The sequence below is a fragment of the Lissotriton helveticus genome, chromosome 3_1, assembly GCF_964261635.1.
Source record: "Lissotriton helveticus chromosome 3_1, aLisHel1.1, whole genome shotgun sequence".
Lineage (NCBI taxonomy): Eukaryota > Metazoa > Chordata > Amphibia > Caudata > Salamandridae > Lissotriton > Lissotriton helveticus.
This window is the reverse complement of record NC_136061.1, coordinates 916,664,723-916,682,549: the sequence shown is the minus strand read 5'-3', so window position 1 is coordinate 916,682,549 and position 17,827 is coordinate 916,664,723. Positions and strand designations below refer to the sequence as shown.

The 17,827-nt window shown below is 44.2% G+C and overlaps 1 protein-coding gene across 1 annotated transcript in view; it reads left to right on the top strand.

Annotated features, from left to right (window-relative positions):
- MYOM3 (myomesin 3) overlaps positions 1 to 17,827 on the top strand; it is a 451,709-nt gene that overhangs the window by 156,130 nt on the left and 277,752 nt on the right. The window contains exon 6 of the mRNA XM_078681253.1: positions 16,037 to 16,132. Coding sequence (XP_078537379.1) covers positions 16,037 to 16,132 — 96 coding nt within the window. The remainder of the gene's footprint in view (positions 1 to 16,036; positions 16,133 to 17,827) is intronic.

The following is a 17,827-nucleotide window of genomic DNA, read 5'->3' as shown; positions in this document are numbered from 1 at the left end:
CAAGGACGGTGGAGGGCGCAGGGGTGAAAAGAGCGACGTTGGACGATGTGATGAGGGCGCTGACGCAGGTACAGACCACGGTGGGCTCCATCTCCACAGAGATAACTCTCATCCGAGCGGATCTCCACAAAATGGCTGAAAAGGTGGGGTCGTTGGAACTGGTCACGAAGTCGCTAGTGGAGGATGTGTCAGAGTTACAGACTGCGATGGAGAAAATCACGGCAGAGAACAAGGCGCTGAAAGAAAAGCTGGACGACCAGGAAGGGCGCTCCCGAAGAAACAACATACGAATCCTCGGAGTTCCGGAATCTGAAGGCACCAGGGCGACTGATCTCTTTGTGGAAAACCTGATTAAATCTCAGCTCCAGCCTAAGGGACTGTCGACCTTCTTCTCCGTTGAGCGGGCACACAGAGTGCCGGGAGGACGGCCAAAACAGGGGGCTTCCCCGAGACCTATCTTAGCGAGGCTGTTTAACTTCCGAGATAGGGATGCCATCCTACAAGCAGCAAGAGTATCTCCTCCGGTGAAGATACAGAACTCCACTCTGGCCTTCTTCCCGGACTACACAGCGGAGGTGGCGCGCAAACGGAAAACGTTTTTGGACATTAAAAAAGAATTGAGACAGAAAGAAATTCCATATTCCATGCTGTTTCCAGCTAGACTGCGTGTGGTGGCCGAAAACAAGACTTGGTTTTTTGATAACCCGGAAGTAGCACGAGACTGGCTGGACGGCTGGAGACCATCTTCCCAGTCCCGCCGTTCGGGCAGGAATATGAGAGACCTACGCACGGATGGACGGATGGACGTCCGGACAACTGGTCCTGAGGCAGCGAGTCGCTCACCAACGGGAGGCAGTGTTCACGAAGACGTGGAGGCGATAGAATGACAGTCCGATGGACGAGAGAACATTTAATAGTGCTAATGATTCCGGGTGAGCTACCATGGACACTGGGCTGAAGACCTCCAAGGAGAGTATGAGGGGTCGCCGACTCCGGAGTGTTCTTCTCCCCCAACGAGCAAGTAACTTTGAGTTTCTATGTGGGATGGGTTAGGCACTCTGCTAAATTGGGGTGGCGGGCAGTTCAAGGTCCGTGTTGCAGGGGGGCAGGGTGGGGGGGCGTAGGGGGGACAGGGGGTATGTTACAAGTTGATTGTTTAAACTGTTTGACTCTTAAGGAATATGCGAGGTACACTGCATGGCACTATGTGCTGGTTGGCACATGCCGGTCGCGTTGGCCTCAGTCCAAGGCAAGGACAGGCCCACTACTACAGCCTACCACTGGCAGCTCTATGGTTAGTCATGGGCCGTGGTTACTGATGACGTCTCCTGTGGAGTTCATCCCCATTTCTGCATTTAAGCAATGGCGCAAGCTGCGCAGACTGATAATTTAGGGGGGAATCCCCACTCAGGCCCAGTGGCCCCACTTCAATTGATGTCCTGGAATGTGAGGGAGCTGGGGGACAAGATAAAGAGAGGGTTAGTCCTGCAAAGTGTTAAAAGGCTGAATCATGATCTGGTCCTCCTGCAGGAAACACATCTAATAGGCGGCACTACCAAGGCACTAGATAGACGTGGCTACCACATGATAGTCCACTCAGACTTCACTTCAGGGTCCCGGGGGACAGGGATTTTACTGAAAAAGTCATCCCGGTTCATACTACAGACCGTTAAAACTGATGACCATGGCCGCTTTGCAGCGGCATGTGGCCAATGGGAAGGGACGCCCCTCAACGTAGTATCTGTATATATTCCACCAGCGTTGCACGCAACCGCACTTCCGGACCTGGGTAAATTCCTCTTAGAACTACCGGAGGGTGATCTAATGGTGGGGGGAGACTTTAACGCTGTAACAAACAACACACAGGATAGATTCCCGGTCAGAACCCAGGCAGCTGGCCCAACTCGCTTTAGTGAATTTATGGAGGCACAGGGTCTAAGGGACATTTGGCGGCATCTTCACCCAGAAGGCCGTCAATACACCTATTACTCTGCAACCCACAATAGCTTGTCCCGTATTGACTACTTCCTCACGCTGGGAGAGGGCCGCCTCATAATTAGTGACATGATGATTGGACCCCGGGGTATATCAGACCACTCCCCACTGACGCTCACTTTGTCATGTTCTGAAAGTACGCGCAAAAGAGTTTATCCAATTCACCCTGGGTATCTCAGAGTTCCACATATCCGTAAGGCCTTGAAAACAACGACCAAGTATTACTTTTCAGAAAATGCAGACTCGGTGCCATCACCCTCGACTTTGTGGGAGGCCTACAAACAGTGCTACGTGGACAGGCGATAGCAACGATAGCAGGACATAAACGTACGCAACGACAGGAATTGGTAGATTTAGAACTACAGTTGGAAAGGGCTAATGCGGAACATATGGCAGACCCGACAGAGGAGGCGCTTCATGCGCTTCATATCTGTCAACAATTACATGACGACCACCTTCGGCGACGGACAGTAGAGAATATAGAGATGACAACACACAGAATATGTGATATAGGGGACAAGGCTAGTAAGCTCCTGGCATGGCTGGATAAAAAGAAGGAAGGCAGCAGGGCTATACTGCAATTGAGAGACGCGGAGGGGCGGATGCACTCATGCCCCGCGGAAATTGTAGACATCCTGGCTGATCACTTCCAGGGGGCATACACCCCGGAAGCGGAGGTTACAGAGGCAACAGCGGTAGCGGCACTTACTGATGTGCGGACGGAGACTTTGCCACAGGAGGCCGTTGACGACCTGGAAACTGACTTGTCGGTGGAAGAGATACGGACGGCAATTAACGCGCTACATACGGGTAAGGCACTGGGCCCCAATGGGATCCCGATCGAATGGTACCAGACTATGACAGATGTACTGTGCAAGCCCTTACTAGATATGTTTGTGGAGAGTCGGGAGAGAGGCATGTTACCTTTGGATCAACGAAGGGCTACCATAGTGGCCATTCCGAAACCAGAGAAACCACCCACAGAGTGCACTTCGTACCGTCCGATTTCTCTTCTTAATGCCGAAGCAAAAATCTTGGCGAAATTGCTGGCCAATCGGCTGTTGCCCCACCTCTCACACTTGATCCATCCAGACCAGTCAGGCTTCATGCCACATAGGAGCACGGCTTTAAACCTCAGGCGCGTGCACGGCGCTCTCGCTAGGGCACATACGCTAGCAGACCCGGCGGCCATACTCTCTTTGGATGCCAGGATGGCGTTCGACATGGTGGAGTGGAACTACCTCTTCGCGGTCCTGGCACATATGGGCTTTGGCCCCAGGTTCACTTCCTGGGTAAGACTACTGTACACGGAACCAGTCGCACACGTAGCGGCCAATGGCCACATTTCCCGAGATATCCCTCTGGCCAGAGGGACGCGACAGGGATGTCCACTCTCACCCCTGATATTCGCGTTGGTCATAGAACCGTTGGCCACAGTCCTTAGGACGACGCCATTACTGAAAGGAGTGCAGTGGGGAGATTATTGGGAGGATAGGGTTTCCCTATATGCAGATGACATGCTCATTTATTTGTCTGACCCGGAGGCCGGTATCCCGAGATTACTGGCGCTCTGTGATACACATGGCAAAACCTCCGGGTACACGATTAATTGGTCGAAATCGGTCATCTACGTCTTATGGGGTCCTGCCCCGACCCTACCTGATGACTGTCCGTTGACGATTGCAAATACATCGTTTAAATATCTGGGAATCCACGTTACTCGAGACTCGGAGATGTTCTATACACTAAACCTATTACCACCACTTGTTCGCCTAAAGGCAGACGTCAGACACTGGAAAACCCTCCCTCTAACTCTGCTGGGTAGAGCGGCATTATTTAAAATGATGGCGCTACCTCGTCTCCTGTATGTATTAGAAAACACCCCGGATATGGTGCCGCCTTCCTATTTTCGAACAGTAACTGCGGCAATGACAGGCCTACTATGGGGAGAGCGCCCAGCCAGGGTGGCACATGCAAAACGTAATTGAGGATGGTATGACGGGGGAATAGCCCTGCCAAATATACAACTATATTACTGGGCGTCACAGCTTAAGGTGCTAAATCAGTGGATCCATGCCCCGCAAAACGACCCGGCATATTTAGCAGACAGAGCGCAATTAGGTACACACAGCCTCCTAGCCCCGCTATATAACCGGGGTCTCACGGCGAAGCTGCTTGGCCCAACCAGGCACACGGTGCAGCTCTGGCATAAGGCGCAGACACGACTCAAATGGAACGGGGTTATTACTAAACTTACACCATTGTGGGACGCAAAGCAACTCGGTTGCCTGAGATCTAGTAAGGGATTTACCCAGTGGGATAATATTGGAATAACAACAGTGGGGGACCTATGGACTAGCAACGGGATGATCCCTTTCCCACAACTGCAGCAGCAGTACGAGTTGGGCTCCAATGAAACCTACAGATACGTGCAAATAAGGCATGCTTTGATGACAGTTATTGAACCAGGGTCGACAGTCCCCGAATCTTCACCGCTAGAAGACCGTCTGCTCACCGACTTTATACAGACAGGTGCCACATCACTCACGTATCGGAAGCTACTGAATAATCTTCCGGACCCCCTACTTAAATTGAAGGAGAAGTGGGAGACTGATTTGGGGGACTTGGACGAGACTGACTGGAATGCCGCATTGGCTTCCCCACGGGAAGCAGGTATTTCAGCGCGATTTAGATTCAAAATACTTCACAGAGTTTACTACACCAGAACCACCCTACATAAAATACACAGAGCGGAACACCCGAACTGCCTCAGAGGTTGCGGCGAGGAGGGGACACTGCTTCACACACTTTGGGGTTGCCCGATTATCGCTGCCTATTGGAGCCAAGTCATGCGCACCATTTCCCAAACCCTTGAGACATCACTTGCACCAGATCCCCGGGTGTGCTTACTGAATATATGGGAAGGGACTGATATGATGCGTCGAGGGCAGCAATGGGTTACGATTGGGGTCATGGTGGCCAAGCGAGATATAGCACAGAAGTGGGGGATAGCAGAGTCACCGACACTAACACAGTGGTGCAGGGGGATGGACAGACTTATGGTGGTCGAACGAGCAGTTTATAAAATGAGAGCTAATCCTCGCAAGTGGAACAAGATATGGCAAGCATGGAACAGCTATAGGGGAGATCTGTGCGAACCTCTATCTGAGGACGACATGGATAGCTCAGGGGACGAAGAAGGGATAGAGGAATGATACATTAGAGGATGGCTGAGTAGCATTGAGTGAGGGGCTGGGATGCGCATTCATCTAAGTTCTGACAGGGTATGGGGCAGGAATGGGTTCCGGGGGGGTTGAGTCGATCTCACGACCAGCATGAGATGCCTGAAATACATTGCCTTCGACATTTATAACTACCTGCACTTAATGAGTCTAACGTTTTGTTGTATAAAAATAAAATGTAAAACTACTCATATTGTACATATATTAAGCGGATGCCTGACACAAAACGTCCACTAACGCTGCCGGACCGGAAGGTTGTCGGCTGAATAGCTGTGTACCCATGACGGAAATTTCTCTGTTTGATATACGATGAATCACCGGCTTCTGTTGAATATCGTTGTATTTTTTGGCACTTACCAATAAAGTCTTACCTTAAAAAAATAAAAAAAATAATGCTGAGACCATTGCATTGTAAATGCTTGTTCACTTTCCATTCCTGGGAGAGAACTAGTCCCATAAAACACCTCCTGCTCTACCTCACTTCCTGTTTGTAACAAACCCTCCATAGAATGTTGATGAAGAAGCAGGGAGGGAGGGAGGGTCAAAGTTCCTAGAAAGAGTAAGGACCAGCCGCGGCCGGCAGTGTGAGTAAATGCAGGGCGGTGACGTGGGGGGGTGGGGCAGGGTGGTGGGTAGTCATGTATGGATTACGGAGTTTTAAAGGTAAGTAAGCATTTAAATAAATAAAATGAATTTTGTTGAGTAAACTGCATCACAAAATACGACGCAGTGTATTCAACGAAATTCATTTTATTTATTTAAATGTTTACTTACCTGTAAAACTCCGTAATCCATACATTACTACCCCCAACCCTGCCACTCCCCCTCCCCACGTCACCGCCCTGCATTTACTCCCAATGCCGGCCGCGGCTGGTAAGGAAGAATCAGAATAATAAAGATTACCAGTAAGTAACACGAGCATTACCTCATCTTCACCTTACTCACCCCATTCAATACTACATGAACCATGCCCAAGCAAGTACACTCATCAACAAAAAATAAAAATGGCGTAATTTCCTGTATCAAGAAAGGCATCATTTTGAATACTTTACTACCCTTCCCTGAACTCCTATATATTTTCACATCTGCAGAACATAATCCATATTCCTTCATTTTACAACTGAAGAAAAATCTTTGAAGCCTGGTGTTCCGCAGGCTTTGTCCCTCAGCCCAATGCTATTTAAAGTTTACATGTCTATTCTGATTTCATTGATTGAATCCTTAGGTACTGCAACAACTTCATAAGCAGATGACACCCAGATGATCTTGTCTTGGACAAAGTATCATTAGGCTTAGAATTACATTTTAAGAATTTCTTTACCCTTGTTATGCACTGGATGGAATGCAATCACCTAAAATGCAAAACAGAGAAAATTGAAATAATCTTATTCCGGAACAATAACTTTTTCTCCCCACATAATTGGTGGCCAAAGGATCTCTTACCACCTCCAATTCATGTGGACTTAGTCAGGAGCTGAGGAATCAAGTTTGATGCAGCCTTGCCCATCTGATCTCAAATCCTAACAGTGTCAAGATCCTGTTTCTCCCTGATCAGATCGCTCAAAAAATTCTTTGAATTACTCAGAGCAAGGAAACTAGCCCACTCACTTATTACATCTAGGTTGAACTACTGAAATAGTCTTTATCGTGGCATTGCTACGCAGCTACTCAATACGCTCCAAGTTGTCTAAAACTGGGCAGTCAGATTGCTGCTCAAAGCTTCCTCATAAGAGTTCGGTCTCTCAGGGACATACGTTTATTCATTGGTTACCTGTTGAGAAGTGAGTACTCTTCATATCTCTGACCTTGTTCTTCAGAGCTTTTCACTCTTGAGGCCCGAAATATCTTGCTGATCGTTTTGTGCTCAACAGCACGCAAAGGATACTTAGACCTTTTAACACCAATCATCGTCAAACTCTAAAGTTTAGACTCAAAACAAGGGGTGCAAAGTGTTTCACCTTCATAGGATCTAAGACCTGGAACCAGCTCTCCTGCTCTTTGAGCCAAGTGGATAATGAATCGGTCTTTAGAAAAGTTTTGAAAACTTGGCTCCTCTCGGTGTCAGCAGAAGTGTTTTGTAGACTTATCTAACTTTGCCATTTCTCTTTCCATCAACTTCCTTGGAAACAATAATGTTCTGCATTGTTATCTGTTATTGCATTATGTCTAAAATAGTGCCAGGAAGCTCTGCTTTGAGGGACAGTGCATTTAAAGAGTATCCCCTAATTTATTCAGAGAAGTGTGGCTCACTGGTTAGAGCGGCAGACTCTGATGCAGAGGTCTGGCCTGGACCAGGGTTCAATTCCTGTCGCGGCAGGGTCTTGGGCTCAATGTCCTCGGACCCGATAATTCTCTCGCCTCGGTGCCTACTCTAATCATGGGTCCCATTCTGCAACTCTGGGCAATAGCTTGCTTAATCTCCACACCGGCCCTACCGTTAGGATGCCTGGCTTCACCTTGGGGTGCCCAGGAGGGGGCACCTCACAGGAACAGGCCAGGACGGTTTCCTCAGCGGCACAGCGCAGGGACACACTGGCTAGTGTAACCAGGTGCTTTATAAGCTCAGTATTATTATTATTTTATTATCCAATTAATGATTCAGCAATGCAGCATCCCATTTGTAATGTCACAGAGTCCTTAACAAATGAAGAAGCAAAAGATAATTCCAGCCCCTGTGTCGCATTTAAGGTTTAATGAGTAATAAATGTGGAAGGGGTAGCCCAAGTGGCTGCTTCACACATGTTAACTTTTGAAACCCCAGCCTATTCCACCCAGGACATCGCAATCCCACTGCTATGAAAAAATACAATTGAATTGGGAACTTCCCTGCCAATGTCTTGATAGGCTAAAGCTGTAACTGTCCTAATCCATCTCGCCTGGATAGATGATGAAGGTTTATCTCCTCTCTCCACTCTGCTGAAATTAACAAAGAGACTATCAGATATTCTGAATTCTGAAGATCTTCTTAGATTTATAGTCACAGCTTCACAATCTAGAGGATGAGATGGTTCAGACGGACCGTTTGTATCAAGTGTCAAAGAAGGAAGGACCACTTCTTGCTCTCGATGAAATCTAGAATTCTCCTTGGTAAGAAACCTAGGACCCAAAGAAAGAACTTCTATCATCAAAGACCCTTACACAGGGATGACAACATGTTAATGTGCCAAGCTCTCCAATTCTCTTTGTCATTGTGATTACCACAAAAAAAAAAAACTTTTCGGAGCAAGAGTCTGATGGCTCAAATGGAGCTCCCTGAAGATAAAATATCACCAGACGAAAATCCCATGAAAGAAAAGGGTTTCTAACTTCCTGCATTAAGAGACCATGGGCCATATGTACAAAGCAATTTTCCGGTTGCAAATGGGCGGAATCAAGGGATGGATGTGATGGAAAAATGCTTTGGGGAATGTACAAAGCCCAAATTGTGATTAGGTAACTTGTTACTTATTTGCAATTTGGGATTTGCGATTCGGTATTTGAAAGAGGCATGTTTAAGGCATCCTGTCCAAATACCGAATCGCATTGGCATGTACGAATGTTTTGTGACAGAAATACAGTTGCAAAACATTCCCACATTATGCTCTCAAATAGTTAATTTGTTGCTTGCCCAAAAAAGACTTGTAGTCCCATGCTTGTAATGATAAACATGAAACTACAAGTTCCAACATTCGTAACACTATAGCTGGAAATATGATTTGTGAATTTCTCTCTCATGACATAAGGCCAATAGGTTTTTCTGGACCAGCGTAGAACCATGTGCCTGTTCTATGCACCAAAGTTACATAACAAGGACCCCCTGCAACAAATGTAGATTCCTAGGGCAGAGCAAATGCACAATTGAGAAGAACAATCCCTAGGTCTATCATGGTTAACAGAGAATGTGAACCACAAACATGATATAGGACTCAGAGTGCACTCAAATCCATTTTAAAATTAATTTCTTTAATACAATTTTTTTTAAAGCATTCTGAAACACAAGTCATCTGTCTATTAGTTGCATACATGTGTCGACATTTCAACATAATTCAATGAAGTAGACAAACATAAACAATTGGTGAAACACAATTACATACAATATATATTAGAACAGAAATACATTAAAAAGGTATGTGGGCAGATGACTTAAGTGGCTATTCGCTTGATTTTCTATGCGCGTTTCAGTGTACAGTACGCCTTCACCAGGAAACCACAGAAATTCGGAATACATAGGTTAAATTGGGTCGACCTGAACAGTATTAATTGATCTCAATTAAGGAAAAGGTAAGCAGATCATGGGCTAAGAGTGCAGATATTTATGTCCAAGCGTTGATTATCGTAACAATAAGGTTCAACAAATGGGGAATTGTACAATCTCAATATTTAGGTATGGAGTGACCTCATAATCTATGTACAAGGTTGAAGGAAATATTTCCGTCGATGACCAGCTGTCAGGACTTGGCTTCAAAGGGACTCACAATGGTGTATCCTATTACTGACCCGGCTAGTCAGAAGACGACCGTCATCAGTTTGACACGCTGCTTACTTCACGGACCAGAACATACTGTGGTCCATTTACCTAACAATAAAAATTGGATACACAGCCCAAACCGAACACCACCTCTGAAAACCCCAACACAAAAGGAGGGAATGGAGAAAACTACAGCACCAAGAAGACACCAGCAAGGAGGGCCTACCGAGTCAAGCTCACAGCAACCTCAAGCACCCAAAGTCAGTCATCAATTGGAGTCTCATCAGGGCCAAATTACTCTAAATTGGAACTCCCATGAAGATACCAGAAGCAAGGGATGGCAAACAACATTAAGCAAGAGGATGATTCTGGACCTTCTTTTATTTTCGGTAGGTAGGTACGCGTCTGTGTCCAGGGTGTTGAAACACCACATGATTTAATGACTGAGATGAGCAGGTATTGGGGTTGGGTCTTCCAGAGATTGTTGATTATGTGTTGTGAAGAGTTATGTGCAAATGTCTTCATTAGGAGTGGGTGCTCATTCACTTTTACAACTGAATGCAGTGTGGGGCAGTAGTTTTCTGCGTAGCAGGAGTAGCATCTTTTTGAAAACTTTAATTGAAGCCACATAGAAAGCAAATGTCTGCAGGGAGTGGGAATGAGAAGGCTGATGCAAAAACAATCTTGCCAGTCAAAATATATTATAAAATAAGATTTCAGTGTGCTCCCAAAGAGGAATATCTCCATTAGTAAAAGATTGGGTTGTACAGCCCACTGGACATGGGTAAACTCTCTTCAACTTTGTCTTCCAGGGCTATTGCATACTGAGTTGGCAATACAGTCAGTGGAAAGCCATAGAAAACGAATTCAAGGACATGTCCCAAAAGGGACCATTTACCCCAAACTGCTACACCATATGCATACTCAATGGAAACATAAGCAACCTGAGACAGCTACATGTTTTTGGACACTCCTTTGTGGTCAGCAATTTCAGTCCTTATTACGAAGTGGGATCAGGTCTGAGCATTTCAACAACAAAAAATATGAAAATGTTTGAAACAACTATAGGTTTTGCCAGGGATGTTTATTGCATGACCCTGGCAATGTCAAGCCAATCCAGGAGAGTCTATGGTCCATTCAGGCATGAGGTGCTTCACTTCTGAGATTACCTTCTGGCTTAAACATTTAGATATTTTAGGCAAAACCAGGGGAAGTCATATTTTTCCAAGAACGGAAAAGACATCACTTCAAAGGCCATGGTTTTTGCAAGTACTTTATCATTCTCTGAGCTTTCTCATTTCGGTAAACGCTCTCCACTATGATCTCCCAAGCACCCTATCTTGAATCTTGAAGTGTTTCTTCAATCTAGCCTTCTGGCAAAAGTATATGGAGGGGATTAGGATCCAAGATAATACCAAATTAAACTGATGATCTATTAATCTAAAAATCTATTGTGTATGATTTCTTTCTTTGTAATTCCATTAAATCAACTCCCTTGTGCTGTTCTTCTACTGCCAATGCTACAGGACAAATTAACAAAGGCAGCACAAAACTTTTAAATGACCGAGCATTCTCCACAGATAGCATGCTCAACAAAGTGGAACAGAAGTCTATTACTCCACGTGAATCACTGATAAGGGATGAGGTGAGATTATACATTTCTTGTTTTGTTATTTTATGATAATTTAAATGTAGGGAGCGATAGCTATCTAGAGGGCGTCTTGGCGCTAAAATCGAATCATTAGCGATGGATCATAGGCTTGCCATAGACAGCATCTTTATGTTGAGATTTCCAATGCATGTTTAATGAAGTTGTTCTTTGCAAAGGAAGATGATCCTCAAAGAGCCAATAGGTAGCGGTGCACAGAAGAAAACAATTCATCACATATTTTCCTGCACATTTGGAGGGTTTGCAGACATAATATCAGCGAAAGAAATATTGCGTGGACAAAATATTGTGTCAAGAATATCGACGACAAAAATATTGTGAAGGTAATTTTCTATAGGTAAGCAAAGTTTTATTATGTATAACTGCACATATATGTACTTTGACGATAAATATACATTGTCAAGGTATGAAGATGTAGAGTTAAGAATAGTAAATCTATGCTTACCTATTTGCACTCTCCTTCTCAATATTTTGGTTCTCAATATTTTTGACACAATATTCTGTCACACGGTATTTGTGTTTCCGATATTCTGTCAGTGATCGCTTTTGGAGCGCACTCTGTCATATTTAGCATTCTGCTCCAGTGCTCTACTTACTCCCCTGCATCTTGTGTTTCATAAATCAGGAGGAACAATCTGATGTAGTCGAAACTATCATCACATCCTTCTCAGCTATACCAGCTTACTCTACGTTGGCCTGTCTGAGCATCACATCTTCCAGCTTCATCCGTGCCAAATACCAGTGCCAGAAAGGAAACAGCAAAGATATTCTCCCTTGCACTGGCTCTATGTCAATGCAGAGGTGTCTTTCAAGGACATCTGTGTGGTTCACAATTGAATCCTCTGCATCCGCAGATGCCGCTTGCACTTCTTCACATGAACTAACAGCAACTTAGGAGAAGGTGAATAGACTGAAGTTCAAGGTTATGGTGCTCACAACATTGCACCAAGAGTAGTATTTAGTCTTCAGACTATTTTCTGCAGGAAGTGTCTTGAGTTGATTCAGACTACTGACCTTCACAGTATACATGTAGATTCATCCATTACCTTTCTCTGTAACGTCCAATATAACCATCATGTAAGGCTTTTTTTTCTCCCTTATGTTAAAAAAATATGTACTGTCTATCACCACCGATCTTGCCGTATGTGATCTAGGGGATACATTGAGTTGTGCAACGTTACTCTGGTGACTCTTCTCCATCCGATCTGTTTCCTCACATTTGTCAAAAGAAGGGTCATTCTCTAGATTGGTAAATCCAACACGGCCTTTCATGTTAACAAAAGGTTACACAAGTGTAGTCAGGATCACATAAATCAGTTGCCCTTATTACTATCTTGTTGAATTGTTCGTCGAAAAACACCAATTCTTTGTTTTGTTTGTCCTCACCCTCCTAACTTGTGCCATCTTCTTCCTCTCTTTTTTCACTTGTAAGCTTGCATGGATGGGATCTGTTTACTTTCCCATTCTCTTCTGCCCCCACCCGCCCCTTGTCCAGCCATCATTCCCCATCGCTATATGACCCACACTCCTCAATTTTCCTTACCTGTCTGTTTAATGTATATGGATTAAACCCAGATCCTGTGACTGGGGGCGAATGTTTGCATTGATCAGCATTCCGTCCATCATTTGATTCTTATGCTATTGTGTTTATATAACCCTATTTCTAGTTGGCAAGCCACCTCCCATTCTAACCTTAACCTGTACCTGCTCCATGTTCCCAGTCTTTAGCTTCCAGTTTTTCCTCTTTCCTCTGTCTGACCTTAGAGCTCACTTCATAATACAGAGGGTCATTTTTACAAGTGAAATGGTGGAGTGAGGCATTAGCCTTCCTGGCTTAATGCCTTACTTCGCCACTTCAGAAAAGCAAGGCTGCACAATATTTACAACAATATGTTGCAGCTCTGCATTTCCCCCTGCGCTGGCGCTACACTTAGCAGCCTAGCACGATCGCAGACACCCTTGCACCATAGTGCAAGGGTGTCTGCATGCAGGGAAAGATTGTTTATGTAGAGGAAAGTCCCCCTTCCTGCACATAAACAATCTTGAAATGCCATTTTGTAACTTCTATGTGTGTTGCTTAATGTAGCACACATAGAAGTTGTAAAACTGCATTTTTGTAAAAGATTGTGTGCTGGAAGGGGGACCTTCCTGTACATAAAAAATCATTTGCTTTTTGCTGTTTCCATGTCTGCTGCACAGCTCAGCACACATGAAAACAGGAAAAACGAGGAGAAATTAAACATTTCTCATTGTTGCGCCAGGTTTTCCCTGGTCTTAATTCCGGTGCTGCCTCCTATTTAGTATTTACACCTTCCTTGTAAATATGAGGCAGCATCAGAATAAACGGGTCTTGCGGTGGAAGGTCCCTGCAATGCTCATTGCCCTCCCCTTTCATGCTAAGCATAGCGTGAAAGGGGGCCTTATTTACAATGCAGGGTTAAGCCATGTTAAGTGGCTTAACGCTGCCTTGTAAATAAGGTGACCCCCTATCGCCACAGGACCATCATAAAAAGTGACGTTCCCGTGGCGATAGGGGCTTGTAAATATGCCCCAGAATGCGATAATGCATCGTCTATCTCTAATGAATTCGCCTCACACACTCTTGTTGTTCATTTGCTTGGTCATTATTATGCCTACAATTGCTAATGTTTGAATTATAATAAATATATAATGTTTTTATGCCAGAATTTTATAAATGGTCTGGTCCGTTTTTGTACAAAAATTTACAAATTTGTTTCAGAAAAGTTTTTTGCCTTTTTGGACATTTTCCAAGTGTGGGGTTGTCCAACTGGTAGATTTCAAATTAGTATTTCACTGAGATATGCAGTTTTCCTGCAGATGACGACTGCAATCCATACAATTTTTGGCTGCAAATGGTCTTACTAGCTAGACTTCTTTTAAAATTTGTTTCAGAAAAGTTTTTCGCCTTTTTGGACATTTTCCAAGTGTGGGGTTGTCCAACTGGTAGATTTCAAATTAGTATTTCACTGAGATATGCAGTTTTCCTGCAGATGACGACTGCAATCTATACAATTTTTGGCTGCAAATGGTCTTACTAGCTAGACTTCTTATAACTGTAAAAAAAAACAACAATAGTCTGGCCACATGATGATTCAGAATTGTCTTTCAGTTACAAACTAATGCCATTGGAAGAAATATATGCATATAGTCCTGACATCAATTGTACTACATAATCTTTATTCCTATCTATATCAATCCAATGTAATATATAACCACCGAAAAGATTGAAAGCATTTTAAAACTGAAAGAAAAAAATGAAATTGATTATAAATATGAAGCTAATAAACAGGTCAAGTTATTTATTGGATATCCTTGCTTGGGGTAGCCCCATAACGTACTCAGGGCCAGATGTATGACGTGCAAAATAGCGCCTTGCTAATTGCAAGTAATTTGCGTCTCGCAATTTGCGAGGCACTATTTGGCATGTACAACAGTGTGCTTAACACTGTTTGAGATTCCCATAGGGGTCCCAAATTGCGATGCTCAGGAATAATAATGAGTATCTCGCAATTTGCGAGTCTATTAGGAATGACAGGCCCTCTCAGGGATAGTGGCCTGCTGGGCTCAGAAGACCACAATGTCTGGGATTGCTTTTAAATACAGCAGTTTTTTTTTTAATGCAGCCTGTTTTCCTTAAAGGAAATCCTTAAAGGAAAACAGGATGCAATAAAAAAAATGAAACTTGTTTGTTTCATTTTTTAAGGGCAGGTAGTGGTCCCTGGGATCACTGCCTGCCCTTAAAAAATATTTTTTGAGACAGTCACGAAGTAGAAGGGGTTCCCTGGGGATCCCTTCTAAATTGCGACTGCATTACCACCCTCTTGAAGAGGGTGGTAATTTGCAAGTGTTTTGCGGCCATAATTGCAGTCACGAAACATTAATATATTGCTTTGTGGATGCTATTAGGAAGGGAATGCCCCTTCCTAACAGCGAGTTGCAATTCCTAAAGAGCGAGTCACAAATAAACTGAGGAATTATGCAGTCTCAAACGGGTTGCAACTCCATTTGCACATGCAATTTAGGGTCGTACATCTGGCCCTCAGTTTGCTGTCATTGTGGTCCACCTTTGCTGATCTTTCAAGTTACAATGCTTCATCTGGTTAAAATTCATGAAAATATTTATTTATTTATTTAGTTATTTATTTATTTATTTATTAAGTTTTAATAGCGCAAACATGACCACCGAGAGTATCATAGCGATTTACAGATTATGCATCACAGGAGTATACGCATACAAAACAGAATAAACAAAACGATAATATATTGAACTTTTAAAAGGGTAACTCATGTTGTACGATTATGATATTGCAGTTAATGTTGAACAGGTTAGTATAACAGTTCTGTGTCACTGCAGCAACTGAAGTATACCATATAGCTACAGCAATATCAGGAAAATACCCAGCAATCTTGTTATGAGAATTAACTAAATGAAGTTTGATGTCATTGTGAAGTGTATTTATTAAACATTGTGAATGAGACCATGTGACTTTATTATTGGTAAAGAAAACAGACAAAGAAATCATTTGCCTAGTTTAGATTGCAAACTTCCTACATGATTGACAATTCCATTTTGATAGTTTGAACAGGCATAGTTTAAGTTATGGGTACCTCCCTAGGGAAAATATTGTTTCTAAACTGTGTTTTTCTGGTTCTTTGTCTAAGGTACAAAAATGGAGTTCCTATTGAACTCAGGCTGGCTCCAGCTGGGAAATATAGGATGAGGAATGAGTTTGGTGTGCTGACGCTAGAGATCAACCGGTATGATTTTTTGTCATTTCATGTATATTTTGTAAATCAGATGATTCTGAATGTGTTGTAGTTGTAATCTCAGTAACTGGTGACCCCTCCAAGATGCATTCCAGACCATCATTTTTCACCCACTGTGCAAATCACCCGCCTCATGCAAACCAGTCTGGATTCTGCTCCGATAGGAACAGTCCAGTCTAAATTGCCAGACCACACGCCCTCCAGATGGTAACAAAAAATACTCCAGACCAGTTTCAACCTACTTAGGTCTCACCAGTGAAGTATAGCTTAAGTACTATGGCACAGTGAGCAGAGGACCCACATCTGAGCATGATTTTCGCTTTTGGGGCGTCTCCTTCAAAAACAAAAAAAAATGGAAGGAATGCTTGATGTAATCTTAGCCACTAATGATCGTTTTGAGTGGCGTTCCAGACCTTAATTAATTGTGCAATTCTAGACAGACTTATGCTAATCAGGCTTGGTCCTCCTCCAGTAAGAACAGTCCAGTCTGAACTGTCAGGCCAGGTCCCTTCCAGTTGTGAACATAAGCAACCCACACCTGGTTTTAGCCTACATAGACCTCATCAGTGAGGTATAGATTGAGTCCTATGGCCCATCTGGGCATGCCCATTGCACTTAGGGCTTCTACTTCAAAAACAACTAGGTGATGAAAAGAGTGATTGAAGTAACCTCAGCCACTAGAAGTTGATATCAGGCTTTTCTGAAGCCTTGGGAAAAAATTGAAATATGGCACACATTGGTCCTCATCCAAAAATGTTAAGGGGAAATAAGTGAGGTATTTTCAAACACAAAAGACTACTGCAACTGGTGCATTTGAATTTAATACTGAGCTCCACTGATACTACCTAATTAGATAGGAGGCAATATTATGTGTTGAGGTTTCAGATAAAAGTTACACTGTAAAGTAGCATTAGTTGTGGGGTGTATCATCTCGCTCAGAACTGCTGACAGCAACAGTACAAACTTCGCCAGTTGGCATTTTTATGTCAAAACAAGGATACAATTTTGCATAGTTAGAAAAATCCAGTATTTTTCTCCCATGAAATATAAAATTAAAAGATTAAACACAAGAAGAGATCAGTTAAAAAGTAATTTAGTGCTGCCTAAATTATTTCTAAATAAATATTAAGGAAAAGCGACGGAATTAAGTGGTTGATTATGATGGCGGACGGACTTGCGTCTGTCCGCCACCACTGAGTATGAGGGACAGTCCGCATGGGCAGCGGCGGTCCCTCCATGGCAATTAGGATGTGACCGCCACCCTGGCGGTCACACCCTGTATTTTTTACATTGCCGCGGGTGCTGCTTGAAGCAGCACCCGCCGCAATGTAAAAAATGACACCAGTGCATTTGCATGCACAAAGCGGCAGGCACCGCGCGGTGCCTGCCGCTTCGTGCACGCAAATGCAGGGGGGTACCATAGGTACCCCCCATGTGCACCCACCGACCCCCCACTCAACCTGGGGGCCCACAACGGGCCCCCAAAGAAATCACCGTATGCCTTTCCACGGCGGAGAATCCGCCGCGGAAAGGCATCTGTTGACCCCCATCCTAATATGGCTGGCGGTGTCTGGTAGACACCGCCAGCCATGTTAGAGCTTTTCTGCCGCGGTCGGAAGGCGACCGCGGCGGAAAAGCTGCAGACCGATTTTGAGACCCACCGCCATCCTAATTTGGCGGTGGGTC